Below are 16,837 nucleotides of genomic sequence, written 5' to 3'. Positions count from 1 at the left end.
GAACTACAAGTATCATCATCACCATCTATAACACCTCAGGGAGAACTACAAGTATCATTACCATCTATAACACCTCAGGGGGAACTACAAGTATGATCATCACCACCTAAAACACCTCAGGGAGAACTACAGGTACCAGCATCACCATCTATAACACCTCAGGGGGATCTACAAGTACCATCATCACCATCTATAACACCTCAGGGAGAACTACAAGTACTATCATCACCATCTATAACACCTCAGGGGGAACTACAAGTACCATCATCACCATCTATAACACCTCAGGGGGAACTACAAGTACAATCATCACCATCTATAGCACCTCAGGGAGAACTACAAGTATCATCATCATCACCATCTATTACACCTCAGGGGGATCTACAAGTATGATCATCACCACCTATAAAACCTCAGGGGGAACTACAAGTATCATCATCACCATCTATAACACCTCAGGGGGATCTACAAGTACCATCATCACCATCTATAACACCTCAGGGGGAACTACAAGTACCAAAATCACCAACCACCTAGGTGCAGTCCCCTCTATAACCTCTGTGGCCGTATTTACCTCAGGAAGGGAGAAAGTTATTAGCACTCGGCCTGTGACAGTATATATCTTTATATCAGTATATATTTATTCATCATACCCTCCATGCTCCCTGACATCCCCCCTCACTCCAGACTGCTACATATATACATTCTTGTACATGGATGTAACATACAGTCTGGTACATGGATAAAATATACAGGCGGCTACAAGATAATATAACATTTCATCATGAGCATTAAACTGAATGTAGACCAGAAATGTCTGATAATAATTAGTGATGAACGGGTACTAAAATGCTCGGGTGCTCGTTACTCGAGACTAATATCTCCCGATACTCGAGTGCTTGTTTTGAGTAACGAACCCCATTGAAGTCAATGGGAAACTCGAGCATTTTTGCAGGGAACCCAAGTTCGGTAGAGGGAAGGTCATGTGAAAACCTGTCAACCTCAGAAATTGATGGAAACACAACGGAAATGGACAGGAAACAGCAGGGGCAGCATGTATGGATGTCTCTGAGGCTGCCTAATGGCACCATTTTGCCTAATTCTGGGCAACAGCTGTGGGATACAATATGTTGGTGGCTGCACCTATACACACTCTGTGACACCCCTTTACACTGAGCGAGCAGTAGTGAACTTAGATATATCTTGCATAAGAAATACAGAAAATATAGTAGTGGTCCCAATAAAATAGTAGTGAGCAATTCTTAGGGGTGTGTATGCAACACCTAATGTCCCCTTTCTGCCAGCAGCTGAAATCGTGGTAGCAGCACTGCAAGTCCCAGCCAGCAGTCTGGAGTAATACAATTTAACCCCTTAAGGTCAAAGCCTATTTTCGTTTTTGCGCTTTTGCTTATTCCATTTTAAGTTTAAAAGTCCATAGCGCTTGCATTTTTTCACCTAGAGACGTATATGAGCGCTTATTTTTTGCGAAACCAATTGTACTTTGCAATGACCGGCATTATTTTTCCATAACATATGCTGTGAAACCGGAAAAAAATCATTTGCGCTGTCAAATTGAAAAAAAAACGAATTTGTTTTGATTTCGGGGAGTTTTGCATTTACGCCGTCCGTCCTATGGTAAAACTGACTTGTTATGCATGTTCCTCAAGTCGTTACGATTACTATGATATATAACATGTATAACTTATATTGTATCTGATGGCCTGTAAAAAATTCAAACCATTGTTAACAAATATACGTTCCTTAAAATCGCTCCATTCCCCGGCTTATAGCGCTTTTATCCTTTGGTCTATGGGGCTGTGTGAGGTGTCAGTTTTTGCGCCATGATGTGTTCTTTCTATGCGCAATTTTGCACTTTGGAATTTTTTTGCGCTGACGCCGTTTACCGTGCGAGATCAGGAATGTGATTAATTAATAGTTCGGGCGATTACGCGCGCGGCGATACCAAATATGTTTATTTATTTATTAATTAATTTATATTTATAAAATGGGAAAAGGGGGGTGATTTGGACTTTTATTAGGGGAGGGGATTTTTTTATTAATAAAAACACTTTTTTACTTTTTTTTTTACATGGACTAGAAGCCCCCCTGGGGGGCTTGTATATACATAGCACTGATCTCTCATAGAGATCAATGCTGTGTATATACACAGCAAAGATCCATGAGATCGGTCATAGATTGCTATGGCCTGCTGCAGGCCATAGCAATCTACTGCCGAGCCGGGATCAGCGTCATTCCGACGCTGAGGCCCGGCACGGCCAGAAGAACGGATCTCCCCCCCGCGATCGCATCGCGGGGGGGAGATCCGACCCACTAGACACCAGGGATGTTGTGCATAAAGCACTTCAATGCAGCTGTCAGGTTTGACAGCTGCATTGAAGTGCTTAATTAGCCGGCGCGGCAACGGGACCCGCGCCGGCTAACAGAGGCACTGCTCGGCTGCACGTGTCAGCCGGGATCAGCGCCGTTCAGAGCGGGGTCCCGGCGGGACCCCGCTCTGATTACCCCCCGCGGCGCCATGACGTATCAGATACGTCATGGGTCGCTAAGGGGTTAAAAAAGTTTTTAAGCCCTTACAAGGGCTGTTTGGTTGTTTCCCTAGTATTCCCTGCCTACTGGAACGCTAATTCCCTCCCTAACGCTCTCCCTCACCAGCAGCATCTCTGTCCCTAATCTCTTCCAGCTTACATGTGAGCCGATCCTCGGCGGCCGCGAGTTTTATATGGCAGGGTCATCTAATCTGGCCAACCAGACGCTGCTATCGACATGTATGGGTCCCACGTGATCGCAGGATGTACCAGAGTCTCCTGCATATTTATTGGCTGAGAAAAAGCGCCAAAACTTACAGGAAACGGATGATGAGATTTTCTAGAGTATCGCGAGATGCTCGTCCGAGTAACGAGTACCATCGAGTACCCTAATACTCGATCGAGTACCAACCTCGGACCAGCATGCTCGCTCATCACTAATAATGATGTTAACAGAAAACAACATTGAGTAAATGCTGGACCCTGATGAAAACCTTCCCAGATAAGATCCAAATTTGGGATCAAATGGTTTTGGACGCCTATGAAGAATGGACAGAATGTCATAATAACAGAGAACAAGTCTTGGCATAAAACTACAGCTAAGCTATTGCTCTTAGAAAACAGGGATGAAACCGCAAAAATGCTATTACCAAAAACCTACCGTATTTTCTGGTGTATAAGACGACTTTTTAACCCCGAAAAATCTTCATAGAAGTCGGGGGACGTCTTATACGCTGGGTATGGTAGCCCCATACGGTGGGGGCTCAAAAATAGCTGCATGCTCACCGTATAGGGCGACCACTGTGAAAAAAAAAACTTTTATTCTCTCGAAGCTCTCCTGGCAGCCAAGCATCTCCGAGCCACTCCGATGAGACGCCTGACTGCCCGGGAGAGGTTTGGCGATCTTCAGAGCAGGTAGTGTACATCACACTGCCTGCCCCGGGAATGGTACATGAGGTGCGCCAATGCCAGGAACGGGCACCAGGTGAGTTAAATGTTTGTTTTTCTTTAATTTAGCTGCAGTTAACCCCTGGCTGACCGCAGCAGGGTGTGTAACACTCTTCTTGGTAAATGCCCCCTGTAAGTTTAAAATTGATCATTAAAAGTGTCCCTGTCATTTTTTAAAATCTAAATCAACAGTAGATGTGATATAAAGCAAGTTTGCAGTTTACATTCATTATTTTATTTTTAGTTATCATGGAAAACACGGCACTTCCTGTGTTCTGACTCTGAAAATAAAGAGACTAAACACAGGAAGTCCCAGTCATCTGTGCACAGAGAAGGCAGTCATTTGATTGATGGACACACTGTACTGGGCGGAACTTCATGTGTTCAGTCTCTTTTGAACAAGCACAAGACTAAAAAGCTTCAAGAGACTGGACCTGGATAAAGTAAGTATAGCTGTTATATAGCTGCCTTCTGGAGATTGGAACTGGATATGGTAAGTATAGCTGTTATATAGCAGCCTTCAGGAGACTGGACCTGGATACAGTAAGTATAGCTATTATATAGCAGCCTTCATGAAACTGGACCTCAATACAGTAAGTATAGCTGTTATATAGCAGCCTTCAGGAGACTGGACCTGGATACAGTAAGTATAGCTATTATATAGCAGCCTTCAGGAGACTGGACCTGGATACAGTAAGTATAGCTGTTATATAGCCGCCTTCAGGAGACTGGACCTGGATACAGTAAGTATAGCTGTTATATAGCAGCCTTCAAGGGACTGGACCTGGATACAGTAAGAATAGCTGTTATATAGCAGCCTTCAGGAGACTGGACTTGGATACAGTAAGTATAGCTGTTATATAGCTGCCTTCAGGGGACTGGACCTGGATACAGTAATTATAGTTGTTATATAGCTACCTTCAGGAGACTGGACCTAGATACAGTAAGTATAGCTGTTATAAAGCTGCCTTCAGGAGACTGGACCTGGATACAGGAAGTATAGCTGGTATATAGCTGCCGTAAGGAGACTGGACCTGAATATAGTAAGTATAGCTGTTATATAACTGCCTTCAGGGGACTGGACCTGGATACAGTAAGTATAGCTGTTATATAGCTGCCTTCAGGAGTCTGGACCTGGATACAGTAAGTTTAGCTGTTATATAGCTGCCTTCAGGAGACTGGACCTGGATACAGTAAGTATATAGCTGGTATATAGCTGCCTTCAGGAGACTGGACCTGGATACAGTAAGTATATAGCTGGTATATAGCTGCCTTCAGGAGACTGGACCTGGATACAGTAAGTATAGCTGTTATATAGCTGCCTTCAGGAGACTGGACCTGGATATAGTAAGTATAGCTTTATATAGCAGCCTTCAGGAGACTGGACCTGGATACAGTAAGTATAGCTGTTACATAGCTGCCTTCAGGAGACTGGACCTGGATACAGTAAGTATAGCTGTTATATAGCTGACTTCAGGAGACTGGACCTGGATAAAGTAAGTTTAGCTGTTATATAGCTGCCTTCAGGAGACTGGACACGGATACAGTAAGTATAGCTGTTATATAGCAGCCTTCAGGAGACTGGACCTGGATACAGTAAGTATAGCTGTTATATAGCTGCCTTCAGGAGACTGGACCTGGATACAGTAAGTATAGCTGTTATATAGCTGCCTTCAGGACACTGGACCTAGGTACAGTAAGTATAGCTGTGATACATCTGGCTTCAGAACACTGGACTAAGATTCAGTAAGTATAGCTGTTATATAGTGCCTTCAGGAGACTTGACCTGCATACAGTAAGTATAGCTGTTATATAGCAGCCTTCAGGAGACTGGACCTGGATATAGTAAGTATAGCTGTTATATAGCTGCCTTCAGGAGACTGGACCTGGATACAGTAAGTATAGCTTTTATATAGCTGCCTTCAGGAGATTGGACCTGGATACAGTAAGTATAGCTGTTATATAGCTGCCTTCGGGAGACTGGACCTGGATACAGTAAGTATAGCTGTTATATAGCAGCCTTCAGGAGACTGGACCTGGATACAAGTAAGTATAGCTGGTATATAGCTGCCTTCAGGACACTGGACTGGGATTCAGTAAGTATAGCTGTTATATAGCAGCCTTCAGGAGACTGGGCCTGGATACAGTAAGTATAGCTGTTATATAGGCGCCTTCAGGAGACTGGACCTGGATACAGTAAGTATAGCTGTTATATAGTTGCCTTCAGGAGACTGGACCTGGATACAGTAAGTATAGCTGTTATATAGCTGCCTTCAGGAGACTGGACCTGGATAAATACCATGATAAATACAAAAAAAGAATGAATTTATTTGCAAACCTGCTTTACATCACATCCTCTACTGATTTTAATTTTGAAAAGTTATAACAACAGGGACACTTTCTATTCAGACTGGAGATAACACTTACTTTGCCTTCTGGCTCCATTATAGATTTGCATATAAGTGAATTTTCATCACTTATAACTTGATACCCAGGTTTGGTTGTTCTCCGAAGATCGACCTGGATCACCAGCTTCTTTATATAGTATTTAAATTCTCCCTGCAAAGAGATTGTACAAAGGACATAAATGGAGAAATAAGGTATAAAACCGCTACTATCCTATACTGCTAAAGAGGTACACAGGCCGTTTATCAGCAGTCACAGGAGCTTTTATACCTGGCAACTGGCCTATATAGAGGGGTCAGCCATCAACTGACGAATGAGAGAACGCGAGTTCATCAGCTGATCAGATCTTCTGTGCAGCCAAAGTGTAAATGTGAAGCGTAAATGCAATGAAACTCTGCCTGCGAACGTTCCCTGAAGCATGTGGGGGCTCATTAATGGGGTTGTTCCCCCCCCCAAAATTTTTTCTTTCAAATCAACTGGTGCCAAAAAGTGCCAGAGATTTGTAATTGATTTCTATTTAAAAAAATCTCCAGTCTTCCAGTACTTATCAGCTGCTGTATGTCCTGCAAGATGTGGTGTACCCTCTCCAGTGTGACACAGTGCTCTCTGCTGCCACCTCTGTCCATGTCAGGAACTGTCCAGAGCAGGAGAGGTTTTCTATGGGGATTTGCTGCTGCTCTGGACAGTTCCTGACATGGACAGAGGTGGCAGCAGAGAGCACTGTGTCAGACTGGAGAGAATACACCATTTCCTGCAGGACATTGAACAGCTGATAAGTACTAGAGGACTTGAGAAATTTTAATAGAAGTAAATCACAAATCTTTGGCACTTTTTGGCACTAAATGATTTGAAAGAATGTTTATTATTATTAATATTAGTAGTAACAACAACAATAATATTAATAATGACCAATCAGCAAGATCAGTGCTCGTTATTGTGCAAACATCAACCTGTGTAAAAGGATCTTTAGTCTGAAATAGCCTACGTAGTAGAAAATAACACAAAATAATTGTTCTTTTTTTTATGTATTTGTGTAAGGTGATAAGTGATAATGTGCTGTACTCACGGTTGTCTGTAGTAAGACCACATCAGCGTCTGCTAAATTACATGGGACACAGTGACACCAAACATCCAGCTCTGGCTTCCAATAGAAAAGTAATTTAAGGAGCCCTATAGAAAATATGTAACCCAGGAGGCAGAGAATTTTCCTCCATCTCTCTTTTTTGTATCCAAATATCTCCTAAAAAAAGGGCATAAAAATATAATAAAAATAAGCTTCTAGAAAAATAATAACATATAATAATAAAAACAACAACATTAAATAAATAATAATAACATATATATCTAAGGGTGCGTTTACACACAGAGATTTATCTGACAGATTTTTGAGGCCAAAGCCAGAAATGGATTTGAAAAGAGGATAGATCCCAGTCTTTTTTTTATGACCCATTCCCTTTTTATAGTCTGTTCCTGGCTTTGGCTTCAAAGATCTGTCAGATAAATCTCTCTGTGTAAATGCACCATAATGCTGGGTTTACACGGAGCGATAATTCGCCCGATCATACGATTAACGATTTTGAAGTAACAATTTTTTTTTTATAACGATCAGCGTTTAGACTGTACGATATATCGTACAGAAAAGTCGTTTTGCGATCGTTTTGCGATCGCTTAAGCCTATCTCACACATAGGGAAAATCAGTAAACGACTGTTTACACAGAACGATCGGCGAATTTTTTGCGAACGACGATTTAAGAACCTGTTAAAAGATCAAAATGAACGATTTTTTGATCGTTCGCCGCGTTTACACGTACGATTATCGTTCGAATTCGATCGTTATCGCAAAAATTTGCCCGATAATCGCTCCATGTAAACCCAGCATTACAATCATGACCTCTTATTCTTAACAACCCCCAATTTGCCCCTTTACAGCTATTTGGCTGACACTGCATATCGTATGGGCTGAAGAGCTGAGCCCGCTCTGTATGAGATGGATGTACACCTGCCTGTAGTTACTAGTAACAACCAATAACTGTTGTCCCGTCAGTTTACCTCTAATCCTCTACCTGCCGCAATCAATTGAGAGGTGTCATTGGCACTCCCATGTCTGATTGGCACTCACTGCAGCACAACTGTGGGGTGCTGATCAGTCACTACGACAGCCGGAGGCCTTTGCTCGGCCTTCATACCAGCCGTAGTGCCTCATCCTAAACAAATTTACCAACAAAGCTAACTGATCAATGCTATACTATGGCAAAGCATTGATCAGTATAAGCAACCTAATGATTGCTTATCACAGTCTCCTAGGGGGATTTAAAAAATGAGAATAAATGTGTGTGTATATATATATATATATATATATATATATATATATATATATATATATTATATTATTATTATTTTTTTTTTTTTAAGTTTAGGTAAACCACCCCTTCTTAACAATGTATACTGCACAACATCTGCTGGTATGCAACAAAAAAGGAATATAATGAATTCACTTTTATTGCATTGGAAAAGTGCAATAAAATAAGTTGTAGTTGCAGTTTTATTCCAGTTTCAGTCAACACCCTGATAAGCTTATAAAATAACCATCTACATCCTACTCCTCGCCCCGGATGCACTGCTGACATTGTGCATTGTGGTCAGTGACTAGCTGCACTGTGGTCAGTGATTGGCTGCATTATGGTCAGTGACTAGCAGCATTGTGGTCAGTGATTGGCTGCATTGTGGTCAGTTACCAGCAGCATTGTGTTCAGTGATTGGCTGTACTGTGGTCAGTGATTGGCTGCACTGTGGTCAGTGATTGGCTGCTTTGTGGTCAGTGATTGGCTACATTGTGGTCAGTGATTGGTGGCATTGTGGTCAGTGACTAGCTGCACTGTGGTCAGTGATTGGCTGCACTGTGATCAGTGATTGGCTGTACTGTGATCAGTGATTGGCTGTACTGTGGTCAGTGATTGGCTGCACTGTGATCAGTGATTGGCTGCATTGTGGTCAGTTACCAGCAGCATTGTGTTCAGTGATTGGCTGCACTGTGATCAGTGATTGGCTGTACTGTGATCAGTGATTGGCTGTACTGTGGTCAGTGATTGGCTGCACTGTGATCAGTGATTGGCTGCTTTGTGGTCAGTGATTGGCGGCATTGTGGTCAGTGACTAGCTGCACTGTGGTCAGTGATTGGCTGCACTGTGATCAGTGATTGGCTGCACTGTGGTCAGTGATTGGCTGCACTGTGATCAGTGATTGGCTGCTTTGTGGTCAGTGATTGGCTACATTGTGGTCAGTGATTGGCTGCACTGTGGTCAGTGATTGGCTACATTGTGGTCAGTGATTGGCTGCATTATGGTCAGTGACTAGCTGCGTTGTGGTCAGTGACTAGCTGCGTTGTGGTCAGTCATTTGCTGCATTGTATTCAAAACATTAACAGGGTAAGTACACAGTGAACCCAAACACCAGCTCTGGACTGAGTGACTTAAGTGTAGTTTGTTATTTTTCTGGCTTAGCAGTCTTTAGAGTGATTTGGATGTGGTAGCTACTTACAGCTAAATCCTCTGCCCCCACAGTGTAGGAGGATATAGATATATATATATATATATATATATATATATATATATATATATATATTATCTATATACCTAAACAGACCCCAGCATGGAGCCCATGGGACCATGAATGATCCCTGCGCAGGTGACACTAATATTAGCTTCAATAGACTTTTACATCATGTAACCGATTCCGTTATTTGAACAAACAATTAATAAGTTATTACACATAATCTGCACAATACTAGGAAGTTAATTAAAATCTGGAGGAGCGGCAGACGTTTAATACATTGTGTAGCAGCAAGTCTGAACATGCGGAGTTCTATCCCGATTGCTGAGTGGAAATGGCTTTAATGGAGAACTCCGGTGACTTTTTTTCCCCCCGGTAATCAAAACACATTACAGACTTATATAACTTTGTAATGTGCTTTATTCACCATTCTGCCCCCCTTTCCTATCACTGTTTACTATTAAAGGGGGACCCCAGCGAACATCTTTTTCTTTCAAATCAACTGGTGCCAGAAAGTTATACAGATTTGTAATTTCACTTCTATTTAAAAATCTCTGGTCTTCCGGTACTTATCAGCTGCTGTATGTCCTGCAGGAAGTGAGGTATTTTCTCCAGTCTGACACAGTGCTCTCTGCTGCCACCTCTGTCCATGTCAGGAACTGTCCAGAGCAGCAGCAAATCCCGATAGAAAACCTTTCCTGCTCTGGACAGTTCCTGACACGGACAGAGGTGGCAGCGGAGAACACTGGGTCAGACTAATGGGCCACCATAGCTAAGAGGTAGTTGTTTTATATTTTCATTGTCTTTTTTAGCACAGTTGTTTTCATGCTGTCAGGGATTGCTATGAGTGCGGCTACAAAATAGTGGGCCTATAGTTCCTATCAGTCCTATTGCATGCTCAACGTGCCACAACTTGGATCCCCTTCAAAGTGATCTGGTAAAAGCATGCATGGTGTTAGCTGGACAGCAGTAGCTTTGTCAGTAGGCTGGGTGGTTATAGAATCTAGATACCGAGATATTTGGTCTATGAGGTCAGCCATACTGTCAAATCTGCTTGCCAGGTCATCCAGGTGGTCAGTAACCGACGGAACGGTATTCAAAGTGAACCGCCTGGATGACTGGGAAGAGTAATGGCTGCTACAATGTCAGGACAGATGAGGGTATACACAGGTAACTGGTAACTGGTAGAGGTAATGGCCTGCTATATTGTCAGTGTAGTGTCCCAGCACAGGTGTGCCACTAAGTTTCCTTTGCACCTGGGCAAAGTAACTTACTCAGGTTCTCACAGTGGGATGAAAGAGAAGTGTATTGTTTGTTTTTTCCCCCTGCCGCTGTTGTAGTCTTTGTATGTGTTATATTGAGCACAGCTGAAGGAAGCATTGGGTTCATGGTTATGTGTCACATGTTATGTTATCTCCTATCACAGGTGCAGGCCCTTTTTTCCTCTTTTTTTATATCCTATCACCTCTATTCTCTGTCACACACACATGTGGTGAGCCCCCGCGGTGCTATGGGGGATGTAAGGTCGGTCACTTGCTAGATGGTAGAGTGTGACGCCACTTCAGTGGTGGTTGGCCGAGACACAGCCGGGCCCAGTGTTGTTGTGTCGTGACGCCAGTGCCGGATGGGCACCCAGGTATGGTAGCACACCTGCTTTTAGTTTAAAGGGCCGGTTGTACCCCTGTGGACAGTGTCCTGCTGGGCTGCTACGGGGTCCCTTGGGTTGTTATTTCGGTGGGCCGGAGTGGTGTAGTGACCCACCTGGACTATTGGCACTGCCACCCACAGAAGAGTATCCCAAGGAGTGTGTATATACTGTGTTGGTGCGGGGCGAAGAATGACAGAGTCTCTTTACCATAAACAATCTCTTGTTTACTCTGAAAGTTCTTGTTTGCATCAAAACATACAGCTTTGCATTGACAGTATAAGTTACACTTGATAATCCACTTGAGAACACACTTGATAATACACTTGATAGTACGCTTGTCAGTATAGGATCCTGATCTGTGACAGAAGTATAGTGAAGAGTACAGTCGTGCTGACTGAATTGCGTGTTCAGTGATACAAAGAATCAGAGAAGCAGATAGGAGGATGTCATGAGAGTCCCAACCCAAGTAGTACTGTGCTCTGTCGAGATGTTGGAGGATGAGGTAGAAGAATACTGAAGAAGAAAGAGAGAATACTTGTGCCCCTGTTTTGACCTTTGGGTCTTCGCTCCACCTTTATGCTCTACCAGGGCTGGGGGACCTGTCCTAGTGGGTGACACAAGCCCCAGACCCTGTTCCCTGCTGACAACCGCGCTGCGAGATAGAGTTCATAGGCTTCTAGCAACTTTGCTCTATCCGGATCAGTTCCTAGTTTTTCTTGCTTTTGTGGATACTGTCCTGCGCTGTGACTCTCCTAGACCATGCCGTGGGTTGAGATTATCTCTGACGTTTCCTCTCCTGTGAGAGGTTTAACACTGCATAGTGCTGTGTAGCGTTAATTGAGGAGAAACGGTTAAGTGTGTTTTATCATTCTTTCTCACCATACAGGAACCTGACTAAGACTACTCCTTAAGGCTGGGGACCTGGCAGAGGGCCAGGGCCCAAAGGGACCACTGTAGAGAGCGTTCTAGCTTGCGTCATTTCCCTACAGAGTCCAGTCACAAAAGACCTCTATACTTCCTCTACCTATGTGACTTCCTATCTCCAGCATATCTAACATGTGCTGAGAGTGGGTGAAGAGTGCATAAGAATAAGTAAAGTGAAAGATGATAGGATCGAAGAAGAAGATACTCCCATAGGTTCACAGATCCACGTGACACATAAATAAACAATAACCCTTTAAATACTTCAGCCGTGCAGCTACTGAGTACACATACCTACAATAGTGGTGAAACGTTATCATTACTACAGCACCACTTACTTACAATAAGTACAGGCTTTTGCGAAGGGTGTAACCAATAGCAGGACCAATGGTGGGACACCACTCACATGTAGCCCACCAATCACAGGCTAAGTTTACCCTACTAAAAAGGGGTAGTTCCTGGTGGGAGGGTCTTTTGTTGGTCTTCTCTAGTTCAGTCAGGGGACAGAGCAAGTAACAGAACCAGAGAGATTTCTTCTTATGTAAGTAACTACCGCTAGCATGCAGTGCTAGACCCTTCAGGAGGGAGAGACGTCCTCTAAGGAAAACCTTGTCTACGCCAGGGATACACTCTACACTACACAGGGCAGTCACCTGGAGTTAGGTACTGACCCCAGTAGGACAAAGCAGCAGTTCAGCCTACGTATCCTACTGTAACACACAGCTATTCTGGGAAGTCTTTGGAAGTCTGCTCAACCCAGTGCAGGGACCTGGTACCTCATACTACCCTAACAGGACAGGTAACCCGACACTATAGGGCATAAAGCGGTCAGATCAAAGTTATCTATATGTAAGTACGAGTATCTTCCTTATCTGTACTTTAACCTTCTACTACGCTATCCCGGAAGAGTACACTGCTACATTGGACAGAACCCTCAACACGTTCCTCTGCTCTACCTTTCTGTTACAACTTCTCTTACTTCCTCCTGCAGTTACCAAAAGTGTATTACACCTGCACCTATACACCTGTTCACACTTTGGTTATCCAAACCTTAAGCACAGTGCCCATTTGTCCGGGTTGGGTTCCAACACTACTCATGGCCACCGTTACAAGGGCCCAAGTGACCCTACACCCAAAGAGCTGCCACAACACTGCACAGCTACCCGGGCACATGGCATCAGGACAGGTGAGGGTACACACAGGTAACCGGGGGGGGGGGGGGGGGTAATGGCTGCTATAATGTCAGGATAGGTGAGGGTACATACAGGTAACCAGGAGGGGTAATGGCTGCTATAATGTCAGGACAGGTGACTGGGAGGGGTAATGGCCGCTATAATGTCAGGAAAGGTGAGGGTATACACAGGAGACCGGGAGGGGTAATGGCTGCTATAATGTCAGGACAGGTGACTGGGAGGGGTAATGGCCGCTATAATGTCAGGACAGGTGAGGGTACACACAGGTGACCGGGAGGGGTAATGGCTGCTATAATGTGAGGACAGGTGACCGAGAGGGGTAATGGCCGCTATAATGTCAGGACAGGTGAGGGTACACACAGGTGACCGGGAGGGGTAATGGCCGCTATAATGTCAGGACAGGTGAGGGTATACACAGGAGACCGGGAGGGGTAATGGCTGCTATAATGTCAGGACAGGTGAGGGTACACACAGGTGACCGGGAGGGGTAATGGCCGCTATAATGTGAGGACAGGTGACCGAGAGGGGTAATGGCCGCTATAATGTGTGGACAGGTGACCGGGAGGGGTAATGGCCGCTATAATGTCAGGACAGGTGACCGGGAGGGGTAATGGCCGCTATAATGTCAGGACAGGTGAGGGTACACACAGGTGACCGGGAGGGGTAATGGCCGCTATAATGTCAGGACAGGTGACCGGGAGGGGTAATGGCCGCTATAATGTCAGGACAGGTGAGGGTACACACAGGTGACCGGGAGGGGTAATGGCCGCTATAATGTCAGGACAGGTGACCGGGAGGGGTAATGGCCGCTATAATGTGAGGACAGGTGACCAGGAGGGGTAATGGCTGCTATAATGTCAGGACAGGTGACCAGGAGGGGTAATGGCCGCTATAATGTGAGGACAGGTGACCGAGAGGGGTAATGGCTGCTATAATGTCAGGACAGGTGTCCGGGAGGGGTAATGGCCGCTATAATGTCAGGACAGGTGACCGAGAGGGGTAATGGCCGCTATAATGTCAGGACAGGTGACCAGGAGGGGTAATGGCCGCTATAATGTCAGGACAGGTGACCGGGAGGGGTAATGGCCGCTATAATGTCAGGACAGGTGACCGGGAGGGGTAATGGCCGCTATAATGTCAGGACAGATGACCGGGAGGGGTAATGGCCGCTATAATGTCAGGACAGGTGACCGGGATGTCATTATCATTATAATGTCACTCACATATCTTGTTATAATTGTACACTGGTGGTTAGTAATTTAGGGTGATCTTTATGACACTGTACGGCTGGTTCTATCACACGCTCAGAGGACATAACAAGCAGGAGGTAGTAAATCTCTCGCCAAGAGATAATGTCACTTATAGTAATAAGAACCATAAGAATCCTCATATTTTCACCATTTTTCAATACACCAGAATTCTGAAATGAGATTGACACATGACCCGAATTGGCCGACCTTGTCTCTGGGCTTCGGCCGTCATGAACTGCAAATAGAACCCTGTGTATTTGTACAATAGTTATAGTGTCTGCTATAGAGGTTCTACTTCTCCGAATAGAATTACAGATTAATCTGTATAATCATTGTGTACATTACCCCTCCCGCCATGCTAAGCCTTAATGACTCATTTAATGTTTTTTTTGTTTGCTTTTTACAGCTCTGCTTACAGAACTATAACATATTACACTGAAGGGGACATTTAGGGGGACATTTCTCAAAAAGCACCTCTTTTTCTGTATTGCACCCCAGTTGTATCCTGATGGCGTGGCCTCTTCCTGCGCCTCATTTATCAAGGTTTACGGCTGGAAACAGGTATAAACTAAGCAAAAATGACACCTGCTTCCTACGTCAAGTGCAGATCCGGCCCTCCTAGGGGAGATACACTAGAAAAGCTTTGCTCCGTCCGGCCTTGTCTGTTATAAGTTATGGAGGCCAAGTTACAGAAAGGACGGCCTGGAGCTGGAATAGGTACAAAGGAGGCAACACATTCACCTTTGTTGCATCCAGCAATTTCTTCTATCCAGCATTATCCTGTTTTTGTCCCTAAGCTTCTTCATCAGGGGACACAGGAGTCGGCTCTATGACCAGGACTGATAGAACGGCCAGCAATCCCCGGCACACACCTGCTGAAGTGTCCACATTGTAATGCAGCTTATTTATTGAAGTTTTTAGCCAATTCTTCATACAGATTAGATGCGGCAGGTGAAGAGATGTTTCCCAGGACCTGATGTAATTGGACTAGCATAGATTTCACTACTAACCGGCAGAGCCATTACTATGCTGCCATCTGTGACGGCCTGGTCTTTATGTAATAATCATTACTTTACCACCTCTGCTGGGCATTTACCCCTCAGATTTTCTCTTCTTGTGTGTTCAGATCCCTCATTCTCCAGTCAGTTGTTATTGGCTTCTGTATTAAAGGGATTGTTCTCCAAAAAAAAAAAAAAAATCATTGAAGTCAACTGCTACCAGAAAGTGTCAGAGATTTGTAATTTACTTCCATTGAAAAAAATCTCCTGTCTTCCAGTACTTATCAGCTGCTGTATGTCCTGTTTATTCTTTCAAGTCTGACACAGTGCTCTCTGCTGCCACCTCTGTCCATGTCAGGAACTGTCCAGAGCAGGAGAGGTTTTCTATGGGGATTTGCTGCTGCTCTGGACAGTTCTTGACATGGACAGAGGTGGCAGCAGAGAGCACTGTGTCAGACAGGAGAAAATACACCACTTCCTGCAGGACATACAGCAGCTGATAAGTACTGGGAAACTTGAAAGTCCTAAAGTGAATGTACCAACAATACCACCAGAGATTTTTAATAGAAGTAAATTATATAACTTTCTGAAACCAGTTGATTTTGAAGAAAAAGATTTTGCCGGAGTACCCCTTTAATTCCACCTAATTCTGTGCACATATCCTATCATGGATAACTCAGAAGTTTATGCTACCATGGCACAATATTACCTTATTACAATAGTTGAGAGATCAATATAAGAACGGACAAAATGTGGAGGACATCACAAGTTGTCAGACTTCTAATAAATCTGTTGAGTTATATATTTTTTAACAGTACAATTCCCCTTTAAATGTAAAAAAAAATTGCTGAAAGTTTATTTAGTTCATTAGAATTATGAGCTACATTTTACCTTTAGTTTTATGGAGAATGGAGGTAATAACCCTCATATAACCCAATGGAAGGTGGATACAGTAGTAATGAGATCACACAGAGCTCAGTATATCCCATAAACCTTGTGCCGCATCAATATACACGAGACAATAAAATACGGTAAAAAAGAATAAATATAACTGCACACATGCTATATACTGTGTGCGTCCCCCTGTACACCGATAACCACACTCCTAGCACACAACATTTACAGTATATTCCCATAACTGGAATCTGTTCCTTCCCTTGGACCCCCATGCTGATATTGATCTGATGGCTATAGATTAACCCCTTCAGCACTCACCATCTCGTTCTCCTGGCCTTCATTGAGCACAGCGTGATTTGCTGCCATTCCGTCATGTAGCAGAGTATGGAGCTCAGCATGGGAATGTGGTCAATCCCCACTGACTGCTGCAAACTCTTCTCTGCAAGACTTTATTTCCTGAAGGTACAACCCCCTCATTTG

General features: G+C 44.0%; 1 protein-coding gene across 2 annotated transcripts in view; it reads right to left on the bottom strand.

Annotated features, from left to right (window-relative positions):
* LOC138795391 (probable cation-transporting ATPase 13A5) overlaps positions 1 to 16,767 on the bottom strand; it is a 72,257-nt gene extending 55,490 nt beyond the window's left edge. For both annotated transcript variants that reach the window (XM_069974393.1, XM_069974394.1), the window contains exons 1-3: positions 16,676 to 16,767; positions 6,967 to 7,140; positions 5,922 to 6,053 (exon numbers count right to left, since the gene is read on the bottom strand). In XM_069974393.1, coding sequence (XP_069830494.1) covers positions 5,922 to 6,053; positions 6,967 to 7,140; positions 16,676 to 16,723 — 354 coding nt within the window. In that variant the 5' untranslated portion in view covers positions 16,724 to 16,767. The remainder of the gene's footprint in view (positions 1 to 5,921; positions 6,054 to 6,966; positions 7,141 to 16,675) is intronic.
* Positions 16,768 to 16,837: the final 70 nt, after the last annotated feature.

Source organism: Dendropsophus ebraccatus, chromosome 6 (genome assembly GCF_027789765.1).
Source record: "Dendropsophus ebraccatus isolate aDenEbr1 chromosome 6, aDenEbr1.pat, whole genome shotgun sequence".
Classification (NCBI taxonomy): domain Eukaryota; kingdom Metazoa; phylum Chordata; class Amphibia; order Anura; family Hylidae; genus Dendropsophus; species Dendropsophus ebraccatus.
Note: the sequence above shows the minus strand (reverse complement) of the source record. Positions and strands in the feature narration are given on the sequence as shown.